The 11,528-nt window shown below is 37.5% G+C and overlaps 1 protein-coding gene and 1 long non-coding RNA gene across 5 annotated transcripts in view; both read left to right on the top strand.

Annotated features, from left to right (window-relative positions):
- The window catches only part of LOC110448933 (RUN domain-containing protein 1-like), a 37,581-nt gene extending 32,826 nt beyond the window's left edge, over nt 1-4,755 (top strand). For all 4 annotated transcript variants that reach the window (XM_021495446.1, XM_021495447.1, XM_021495449.1 and 1 more), the window contains 2 exons: nt 686-780; nt 3,914-4,755. In XM_021495446.1, coding sequence (XP_021351121.1) covers nt 686-780; nt 3,914-4,020 — 202 coding nt within the window. In that variant the 3' untranslated portion in view covers nt 4,021-4,755. The remainder of the gene's footprint in view (nt 1-685; nt 781-3,913) is intronic.
- A 1,131-nt stretch (nt 4,756-5,886) lies between these two features.
- LOC110448934 lies at nt 5,887-9,542 on the top strand. The gene is made up of 2 exons (XR_002462799.1): nt 5,887-7,804; nt 7,999-9,542. It is a non-coding gene; the product is annotated as an uncharacterized LOC110448934 (long non-coding RNA).
- Nucleotides 9,543-11,528: the final 1,986 nt, after the last annotated feature.

Below are 11,528 nucleotides of genomic sequence, written 5' to 3' on the forward strand. Positions count from 1 at the left end.
TAGATATCAATCATATAAACCTGTGTAAGTCTACAGAAAACTATAGATATCAATCATATAAACCTGTGTAAGTCTACAGAAAACTATATATCAATCATATAAACCTGTGTAAGTCTACAGAAAACTATAGATATCAATCATATAAACCTTTGTTAGTCTACAGAAAACTATAGATAGCAATCATATAAACCCGTGTTAGTCTACAGAAACTATAGATATCAATCATATAAACCTGTGTAAGTCTACAGAAAACTATAGATATCAATCATATAAACCTGTGTAAGTCTACAGAAAATATAAATTTCAATCATATAAACCTGTGTAAGTCTACAGAAAATATAGATATCAATCATATAAACCTGTGTAGTTTACAGAAAACTATAGATATCAATCATATAAACCTGTGTAAGTCTACAGAAAACTATATATCAATCATATAAACCTGTGTAAGTTGATTACAAGTAAGTCTGATTGAATCTACGAAATTTTAAGATAAGGTAACAGATAAAGAAAACCTGAACAAATCATTATCTGACTTAGATTTATATTGGATAGGCAACTCACTGAATTCATGTATGAATGAAACCAGGGTTGGTTTGGTAGAATAAGGGGTGCAATCTCCGTAGACAAGGATATACACATATGCAATTCCAATATCAATATTGTTTGTATTTTTACTCCTCAGTGAGAAGAAACTGTCCACGTGGTTGAAGTTACTGTTCAGGACACAGACACTGATAGATCAGTACTACCAGGACTGGAGCTATGTGGCCCGCACCAGTAGGTCTAATACTCAGGATGTTGTCAGGGGATTAGTTATATATAGAGCTATGTGGTCACACCAGTAGGTCTAACACTCAGGATGTTGTCAGGGGTTTAGTTATATATAGAGCTATGTGGCCCGCACCAGTAGGTCTAACACTCAGGGTGTTGTCAGGGGATTAGTTATATATAGAGCTATGTGGTCACACCAGTAGGTCTAACACTCAGGATGTTGTCAGGGGATTAGTTATATATAGAGCTATGTGGCCCGCACCAGTAGGTCTAACACTCAGGATGTTGTCAGGGGTTTAGTTATATATAGAGCTATGTGGTCTGCACCAGTAGGTCTAACACTGAGGATGTTGTCAGGGGATTAGTTATATAGAGAGCCATATGGCCGCACCAGTAGGTCTAACACTCAGGATGTTGTCAGGGGATTAGTTATATATAGAGCTATGTGGGCCGCACCAGTAGGTCTAACACTCAGGATGTTGTCAGGGGTTTAGTTATATATAGAGCTATGTGGTCTGCACCAGTAGGTCTAACACTGAGGATGTTGTCAGGGGATTAGTTATATAGAGAGCCATATGGCCGCACCAGTAGGTCTAACACTCAGGATGTTGTCAGGGGATTAGTTATATATAGAGCTATGTGGGCCGCACCAGTAGGTCTAACACTCAGGATGTTGTCAGGGGTTTAGTTATATATAGAGCTATGTGGTCTGCACCAGTAGGTCTAACACTGAGGATGTTGTCAGGGGATTAGTTATATAGAGAGCCATATGGCCGCACCAGTAGGTCTAACACTCAGGATGTTGTCAGGGGATTAGTTATATATAGAGCTATGTGGCCCGCACCAGTAGGTCTAACACTCAGGATGTTGTCAGGGGTTTAGTTATATATAGAGCTATGTGGTCTGCACCAGTAGGTCTAACACTGAGGATGTTGTCAGGGGATTAGTTATATAGAGAGCCATATGGCCGCACCAGTAGGTCTAACACTCAGGATGTTGTCAGGGGATTAGTTATATATAGAGCTATGTGGGCCGCACCAGTAGGTCTAACACTCAGGATGTTGTCAGGGGTTTAGTTATATATAGAGCTATGTGGTCTGCACCAGTAGGTCTAACACTGAGGATGTTGTCAGGGGATTAGTTATATAGAGAGCCATATGGCCGCACCAGTAGGTCTAACACTCAGGATGTTGTCAGGGGATTAGTTATATATAGAGCTATGTGGGCCGCACCAGTAGGTCTAACACTCAGGATGTTGTCAGGGGTTTAGTTATATATAGAGCTATGTGGTCTGCACCAGTAGGTCTAACACTGAGGATGTTGTCAGGGGATTAGTTATATAGAGAGCCATATGGCCGCACCAGTAGGTCTAACACTCAGGATGTTGTCAGGGGATTAGTTATATATAGAGCTATGTGGGCCGCACCAGTAGGTCTAACACTCAGGATGTTGTCAGGGGTTTAGTTATATATAGAGCTATGTGGTCTGCACCAGTAGGTCTAACACTGAGGATGTTGTCAGGGGATTAGTTATATAGAGAGCCATATGGCCGCACCAGTAGGTCTAACACTCAGGATGTTGTCAGGGGATTAGTTATATATAGAGCTATGTGGCCCGCACCAGTAGGTCTAATACTCAGGATGTTGTCAGGGGTTTAGTTATATATAGAGCTATGTGGGCCGCACCAGTAGGTCTAACACTCAGGATGTTGTCAGGGGATTAGTTATATATAGAGCTATGTGGCCCGCACCAGTAGGTCTAACACTCGGGATGTTGTCAGGGGATTAGTTATATATAGAGCTATGTGGCCCGCACCACTAGGTCTAACACTGAGGATGTTGTCAGGGGTTTAGTTATATATAGAGCTATGTGGGCCGCACCAGTAGGTCTAACACTCAGGATGTTGTCAGGGGATTAGTTATATATAGAGCTATGTGGCCCGCACCAGTAGGTCTAACACTCGGGATGTTGTCAGGGGATTAGTTATATATAGAGCTATGTGGCCCGCACCACTAGGTCTAACACTGAGGATGTTGTCAGGGGTTTAGTTATATATAGAGCTATGTGGGCCGCACCAGTAGGTCTAACACTCAGGATGTTGTCAGGGGATTAGTTATATATAGAGCTATGTGGCCCGCACCAGTAGGTCTAACACTCGGGATGTTGTCAGGGGATTAGTTATATATAGAGCTATGTGGCCCGCACCACTAGGTCTAACACTGAGGATGTTGTCAGGGGTTTAGTTATATATAGAGCTATGTGGGCCGCACCAGTAGGTCTAACACTCGAGATGTTGTCAGGGGTTTAGTTATGTTTAGAGCTATGTGGCCCGCACCAGTAGGTCTGATACTCAGGATGTTGTCAGGGGTTTAGTTATATATAGAGCTATGTGGGCCGCACCAGTAGGTCTAATACTCAGGATGTTGTCAGGGGTTTAGTTATATATAGAGTTATGTGGCCCGCACCAGTAGGTCTAATACTCGGGGTGTTGTCAGGGGATTAGTTATATAGAGCTATGTGGTCTGCACCAGTAGGTCTGATACTCAGGATGTTGTCAGGGGATTAGTTATATATACACATATTTTGTGAGCTTAGTTCAATAGACACAACCAGGATATATATTGTATCTGCAATATGTTGTCTTATTTATCAATAGACACAATCAGGCAAATTGTTCCCATCTAGACCCAACCAGGAAGCTTTGCTATCAGGAATCTGTTGTCTTATTTACATGTGTACATAACCAGGGCCCGTATTCATGAAAGCGATCTCATGCTCAAAAGTAAATTTTTGTACAAGTTATAAATTGATAAAAATATCTTGGTTTGTCATGTGTTGGAATTTTTTTTGAAGAAACTTAAAGCCGAATACTGATTTCAGTGTTTTACTTGTGAATTTTTGAACGTTTGACATGATTTATTTTGAACGTTTGACATGGTTTAAGTAATTTACAAGAAAGATGGTTTGAGCACAGAATCCATGTTTGGGCAGGAGAATGGTTCCATGAATACAGTCCCAGGATTAACTGAGATACAAATAGAAAAGATAAACAATAATTTACTCTGGGCTCTATTTTAATTTCAGGTTTTTATGATATTTATCAATGACTGTACTAATGAGAGGAAACTTTGATTTTCAGGCTTTGATGATTCACTGAAATCCATGGATAGACTGAGTAAAGTTAACTTCCAGTTACCTGTAGACCTGGCTGTGAGGCCATTCAGTAACATCAAGGATGCATTTTAGGACCTTTCAATCCACACCTATCTGAGACAAAGCTACCTTGTGTTACCGGTGCAGAATTAGGCTCACTTCATAATAGAAGTTAGATGTTCTTGTATTTTAAAGTTTTTTGTGAAAGCAAAATGCAACAAAAAGAACCAATTTCTGAGGAATAATTCCTGATGAAAATACTAACGTCTGAACAGAATCAAATTTGATTGCATTATTGGCAAATCTAGATAAATGTAGCTGTCTGTAGAAGTACAGGTGTTCTTATGTTACATTGCAATATTGGTGATGATCAGACTCTTGTTTGTAAGCCTTAAGATGGAAAACGTGGGAACAGGGGAATGGTTAATACAAAGGATTGAGAGGAAATGATGGCATGTTTGTAGATCTTACGATTGAGAGAATGATGACGTGACTTACTATGGAGGGAGAGAGTAATGATGAGTCTCATATGACATGTAATAATTGATTGTGATAATAATTATAAACAGTGCTGGTTGCTGAACTGGTCAATGTAAACTAAAGCCAAAAATACGTCCTCGTTTATATTGCTTGAATCTTCTCTTCATTAAGCTGTTGTTTTTATGTAAAGAGTTAATAGCATTCAGTCAACAGTTTTAATTAAAAATAGAATGAAATCGCATTCAAACTAAAAAAAATCCACCTAAAATAATATGGAAACCACTTTTGGGTTGAAAAGCTTCTTTTTAAATCAAAATAACATTGCCAAGAACTAGTAATTCATTTTTTTCAAACCAAGGTAGCTATGGATTCCACTTTAGTACGTTTTTATTCATTTCATTCTTAGAAATATACACAGCTCTATTTCATGGAAAACATCACTGACATTTATAAGCTCACATTGTAACTTTGTCTTTGTAACACTACTAGTCCATGACAGTTTAGGGGATTCTGACGAAATTTGGTATGTAACATCCCTCAGAAACGGGAATTCAGTGTTGAATAAATAAACAGTGCCGCGCCCCCCCTTGTCTAAGTCAAACTGGGATGTTATACCTTTTTACTTTAGACTTATTTGTCGACTGTTATTTAATGCTGCTGACAAGATCCCCTAAAACAGGTTTTACCTACTGACTCTTCATTTCTTGAGCATGTGACAGGAAACCTTTCATTAGTTATGATATGTTAAAAAATTAATGAGATTCATGGCCAAGACGAAGCTTGTGAAATACAAAATATTGTTGATTTAAATTATTGTTATTTTATTCACGTTATTCAGACATAGGTTAGTTATGCATATCAAGTCACAAAGTACCACATTCCACCAGTTTGTTTATCATATATATCAATTTATATTCAAGTTTTAATTATCTTGAATCGATAATCTATAAAGTAAATAGTGTCTATTTTAACAATATAAGAATATCATGTACAATGTAATTAGTTCTCGACAATACGACTGCTGAAACTTTTCACATGATTTTCTAATCATGGTAAATAATGATTTCTCACTTTTAAAAGTTTTAACAGTTGTAACATAAACATTATGTTTCCTAACAGTTGTTACATAAACATAATCTTTCCTAGTAGTTGTTACATAAACATTGTTTCCTAACAGTTGTTACATAAACATTGTTTCCTAACAGTTGTTACATAAACATTGTTTCCTAACAGTTGTTACATAAACATTATGTCTCCTAACAGTTGTTACATGAACATTGTTTCCTAACAGTTGTTACATAAACATTATGTTTCCTAACAGTTGTTACATAAACATTGTTTCCTAACAGTTGTTACATAAACATTATGTTTCCTAACAGTTGTTACATAAACATTATGTTTCCTTACAGTTGTTACATAAACATTATTTTATTTTTCCTTACAGTGGTTACAAAAACATTATGTTTCCTAACAGTTGTTAAACATTATGTTTCCTAACAGTTGTTACATAAACATTATGTTTCCTAACTCTTTACATTCTGTTCCATTTATTCAGTATACATTTGAAGAATTCCAAAGAATCCGTTGAAATTTGTCTGGTATTTGGTTTTCTACAAAACAGATTTATTATTTTATGAAATCCATTAATCTTGATAGAGTTTTATTGAGAATAAATAACTTCAAAAGTTTCCCTTTAAATGTCATGGTGATCTGATGAATTCCATTGATACATATTTACTGGTATTAAGTTTACTTTCCTATATGAAGAGGTTTTATGTATTACAAAAGATTTTTCTCCAGATTTGTTTAGTTTTACACCTAGTGTGTGTAATGTTGTTATTGATTTCTCATGTTTACGACATTTTGTTATTCTTTTCTGTATTGTTGATATTTTGTGTTGTCAATTATTTTCTATAAATATTGTATAATTTTAGTTTTTGACCTTTTGACATAGCTCAAGAAAATGGACCACTAACAGATGGCACAAAATTCTTGTAATTAAGTATTCTGTTCCGTTATAAACTCTGTTAAGTTTAGGTATTAGTGGGAAAAGAATCGGTTATGGATGGGGATAGTGAAAGGGTAGGGGGTATGGATTAATGGGATATGGATAGGGATAGTTAAAGGGTAGGGGGTATGGATTAATGGGATATGGATGGGGATAGTGAAAGGGTAGGGGGTATGGATTAATGGGATATGGATGGGGATAGTGAAAGGGTAGGGGGTATGGATTAATGGGATATGGATGGGGATAGTGAAAGGGAAGGGGGTATGGATGAATGGGATATGGATGGGGATAGTTAAAGGGTAGGGGGTATGGATTAATGGGATATGGATAGGGATAGTGAAAGGGTAGGGGGTATGGACTAATGGGATATGGATGGGGATAGTTAAAGGGTAGGGGGTATGGATTATAACAGTGATAACATATGATAAAATGTGGAAAATAAGTTGAACAATTTGAAATATGTGTGGTATCCGAAGTTTACGGTCATTTCCAAGGTAAAATATTTATATTAATATAGCATTAAGCTAACCAAACTTTGAACTACAAGGTTGTATTGTTTTTGATAATCTACCAATGTTGACATGGCCTATTTGTTTACAGAATCTCACGAGAAGTGTAGGTTTTTGTTGTTTGCATTATTTATTTGCTGTCAATACTGAGCTGATAATTAGCATCAATCTTAAAGTGTGTTGGATTTCTTGAAATATTGTGATTATGAAAGCCTGTCCTGGTGTACACGTGCACTATACTGTATACAGCTGGTCAGTGTATTGTCTGTTACAGGTCGACACTGTAAGTGTTGTAGAGGTTAAGGACAGCCTGTCCTGGTGTACACCTGGACTATACTGTATACAGCTGGTCAGTGTATTGTCTGTTACAGGTCGACTCTGTAAGTGTTGTAGAGGTTAAGGACAGCCTGTCCTGGTGTACACCTGGACTATACTGTATACAGCTGGTCAGTGTATTGTCTGTTACAGGTCGACTCTGTAAGTGTTGTAGAGGTTAAGGACAGCCTGTCCTGGTGTACACCTGGACTATACTGTATACAGCTGGTCAGTGTATTGTCTGTTACAGGTCGACTCTGTAAGTGTTGTAGAGGTTAAGGACAGCCTGTCCTGGTGTACACCTGGACTATACTGTATACAGCTGGTCAGTGTATTGTCTGTTACAGGTCGACTCTGTAAGTGTTGTAGAGGTTAAGGACAGCCTGTCCTGGTGTACACCTGGACTATACTGTATACAGCTGGTCAGTGTATTGTCTGTTACAGGTCGACTCTGTAAGTGTTGTAGAGGTTAAGGACAGCCTGTCCTGGTGTACACCTGGACTATACTGTATACAGCTGGTCAGTGTATTGTCTGTTACAGGTCGACTCTGTAAGTGTTGTAGAGGTTAAGGACAGCCTGTCCTGGTGTACACCTGGACTATACTGTATACAGCCGGTCAGTGTATTGTCTGTTACAGGTTGACTCTGTAAGTGTTGTGGAGGTTTAGGACAGCCTGTCCTGGTGTACACCTGGACTATACTGTATACAGCTGGTCAGTGTATTGTCTGTTACAGGTCGACTCTGTAAGTGTTGTAGAGGTTTAGGACTAATTAGCTGCGGGTGTTAAATAGTTGATGTTAGGAGTAATTAGTTGTATTATTAGAGGTTGTGTTCTATACCAAGTGTTCATGGCTGGGTGGAGGGGTAAATATATGTAATTATATCTGGATCATAGCTATAATGGTTCAGTAGTATATAACTGTAGTCAGTGGAAAGGGGTCAATATTACCATTATTACCATTAATATTCATTCTTTTGGTAAAGAATATATATATATATAAACAGTGCAATACAGCACTTTTTCCAGGAAAATACTGTTTCAGATTTTTATATATAATGAAGTATTTGGTCCCTTGGGGGTTCTTATAAAAGAATTTTATTGTAATGGTAGGATGTACACACATTTTGTGCCATGGTTCCTACTTTTCCATTATAACCATTACATAAAGAGGCTATAAAGTTAAGTCTTTGATGCTATGATATTTATATGAGAGGTGTTGATTATAACTTCCCAAATGTCCATATAACCCACTTGTCAACATCATTAGTCTAAGTCATTGTATAAAATATTGGCTTTTGCCGCTTTGACAATGAATGTGAAACTAACTGCGGAAACCATAGCTCAAGGTCCGATCAACATTTTTATTTTGAAATTTTAGATTATTGGACCAAAATATTTCAATATATAAAAAGGTGATTGGACCTTGAGCTACAGTCCCGCAGCTAATGTGGGAGGTGATTGGACCTTGAGCTACAGTTCCGCAGCTAATGTGGGAGGTGATTGGACCTTGAGCTACAGTTCCGCAGCTAATGTGGGGCTTGATATTGCTGTGAATTCTTGAATATTTCAATGGTAATTTTACGATCTATATATGTAACAATTATGTGCAATATTGATAAAGACCATTTGTCTTTGATACTCTACCTGAACATCTGTCATAGAAACACTTTAACAATAAAATAGTCTGTTGACTATAAATCTGGCTATTTTAATGTCTGACTGCATTTCAGGACTGTTCTAGCATTCTCTCATTTCCAAATCAGGTTTTATTGTAAGGATGAGTTCCTTCTGATGATTATACAAATCTGTGATGTCTATGAATAATAAGGGTTGTGAACATACGATAAAGATTGTTATTTTGAACCTACATGATAAGTGAATCAGTAGAAGTTATTTTTCCTTGCATTTCAGCAATTTGTGCAATTTATTTCACTGTTAATGCGTTTGTGTATTTTACTTTCCGTCCTTAGTTGTTTTTCTGTTAAACAGTACTATATCCACTGTCTTTAGAATGTGAAGATAAATCTTACTCTGTTGCTTATTCTTGCGAAATTATGTTTTGTTGTAGGTTGTTGAACATATTTTTGTCCAACTGTTGTGACTATTTGTTGTTTGCTGCCTAGAGTTAATACTGGTCACACGTGCAGCATCCCCCTACAAACAGCAGTCTATTGTAGTGAACGATACATACACGACAGATACATTACACATGAATACACTGTCATTGTAACCATGAATCATCTTGTGAAATGTAACAAGTGAAAACAAATAAAATTAAATCTGAAGATTTTTATTATTGACCCAACTAGTCTTAGTCCTTTGTGAAAGAAGAGTGTGATGGCATAAGATATGCACTTTCAGATGATAAAAATCTATTTTTGGACTACAAAACTATTGCCTGTATAAAAAAACAAGAGGCCCATGGGCCTTAACGGTCACCTTATATATTTATACAGAGAGTTGATTTTGTTTTTAACACGAACAGAAATATTATTCAAAGTGACAAAAAACAATAAAACCACCTTATTCAATATCTAGCATACAGATTTAGACTAAAAAGTATTTGAAACTAGCACCTCTGATTCTAAACAAGGAAAATGAAGAAATTTTAGCACACTGACTCATTTGGGCCCCACCCTACAGCCCTTGGTGGTAGGGCTGGCTCAAAATTTTCAAACTATCAAATTGTCAACTCCGGGTTATAATTCCAATCAAGTTATTAACATGTAATATTCAAAGTATCATTTGCCGTTATAAACCATAAAAAATTTTGCCCCCCCCCCCCTCCTTCCCCAGGGGGTAAACGTGAGCCCCTAGGGTCATAAAACTTAAGACCCTTCCATCTATGAAGAGTGTTTGATTCTACCATATCTGGGTCTTTGGGAAGAAGAGTTTTGAAATTTCAGTCAATTCAACCCTTTTTGGCTCCACCCATCAGCCCCGGGGAGTCAGTCAGGGCTCATATGTGCATACCATAAAACTGCTATGCAATACTGATAATGCTAACCAAAATTGAATTACTTCCAATGGAAATTAAACAAATGTTGGTCCAAAATGTGATTTCCCTATATAAACTATAGTAAAGTTTACCCCCTCCCCAGGGCGAAACGTGATACCCCAGGGTAATAAAATTCACAATTTCGGTAAAACATCTTAAGACCCTTCCATCTATAAAGTGTGTTTGATTCTACCATATCTGGGTCTTGAGAAGAAGATTTTTGAAATATCGGTCAATTCGACCCTTTTTGGCCCCGCCCATAAGCCTCGGGGGGTCAGTCAGGGCTCATATGTGCATACCATAAAACTGCTATCCAATACTGATAATGCTAACCCAAATTGAATTATTTCCAATGGAAAGTAAACAAATGTTGGTCCAAAATGTGATTTCCCTATATAAGCTATAGTAAAGTTTACCCCCTCCTCAGGGGTAAACGTGATACCCCAAGTTCATAAAATTCACAATTTTGGTAAAGCACCTTAGGACCCTTGCATCTATGCAGAAAATTTGATTCTACTATATCTTCGTCTTGAGAAGAAGATTTTTGAAATTTCAGTCAATTCGACCCTTTTTGGCCCCATCCATCAGCCCCTGGGAGTCAGTCAGGGCTCATATGTGCATACCATCAAACTGCTACACAATACTGATAATGCTAACCTAAATTGAATTACCTCCAATGGCAATTAAACAAATGTTGGTCAAAAATGTGATTTCCCTATATAAACTATAGTAAAGTTTACCCCCTCCCCAGGGGGAAACGTGATACCCCAGGGTCATAAAATTCACAGTTTTGCTAGAGCACCTTAAGACCCTTCCTTCTATGAAGTGTGTTTGATTCTACCATATCTGGGTCTTGAGGAGAAGATTTTTGAAATTTCAGTCAATTCAAACCTTTTTGGCCCCACCCATCAGCCCTGGGGTGTCAGTCAGGGCTGATATGTGCATACCATAAAACTGCTATCCAATACTGATAATGCTTACCCAAATTAAATTATTTCCAATGAAAATTAAACAAATGTTGGTCAAAAATGTGATTTCCCTATATAAACTATAGTAAAGTTTACCCCCTCCTCAGGGGGAAACGTGAGACCCCAGCGTCCTGAAATTCACAGTTTTGGTAAAGCACCTTAAGACCCTTCCATCTAATCTATGAAGAGTGTTTGATTCTACCATATCTTGGTCTTGAGAAGAATATTTTTGAAATTTCAGTCAATTCGACCCTTTTTGGCCCCACCCATCAGCCCCGGGGGGTCAGTCAGGGCTCATATGTGCATACCATCAAACTGCTA

Source organism: Mizuhopecten yessoensis, unplaced genomic scaffold (assembly GCF_002113885.1).
Source record: "Mizuhopecten yessoensis strain PY_sf001 unplaced genomic scaffold, ASM211388v2 scaffold4387, whole genome shotgun sequence".
In the NCBI taxonomy this organism is placed as follows: Eukaryota; Metazoa; Mollusca; class Bivalvia; order Pectinida; family Pectinidae; genus Mizuhopecten; species Mizuhopecten yessoensis.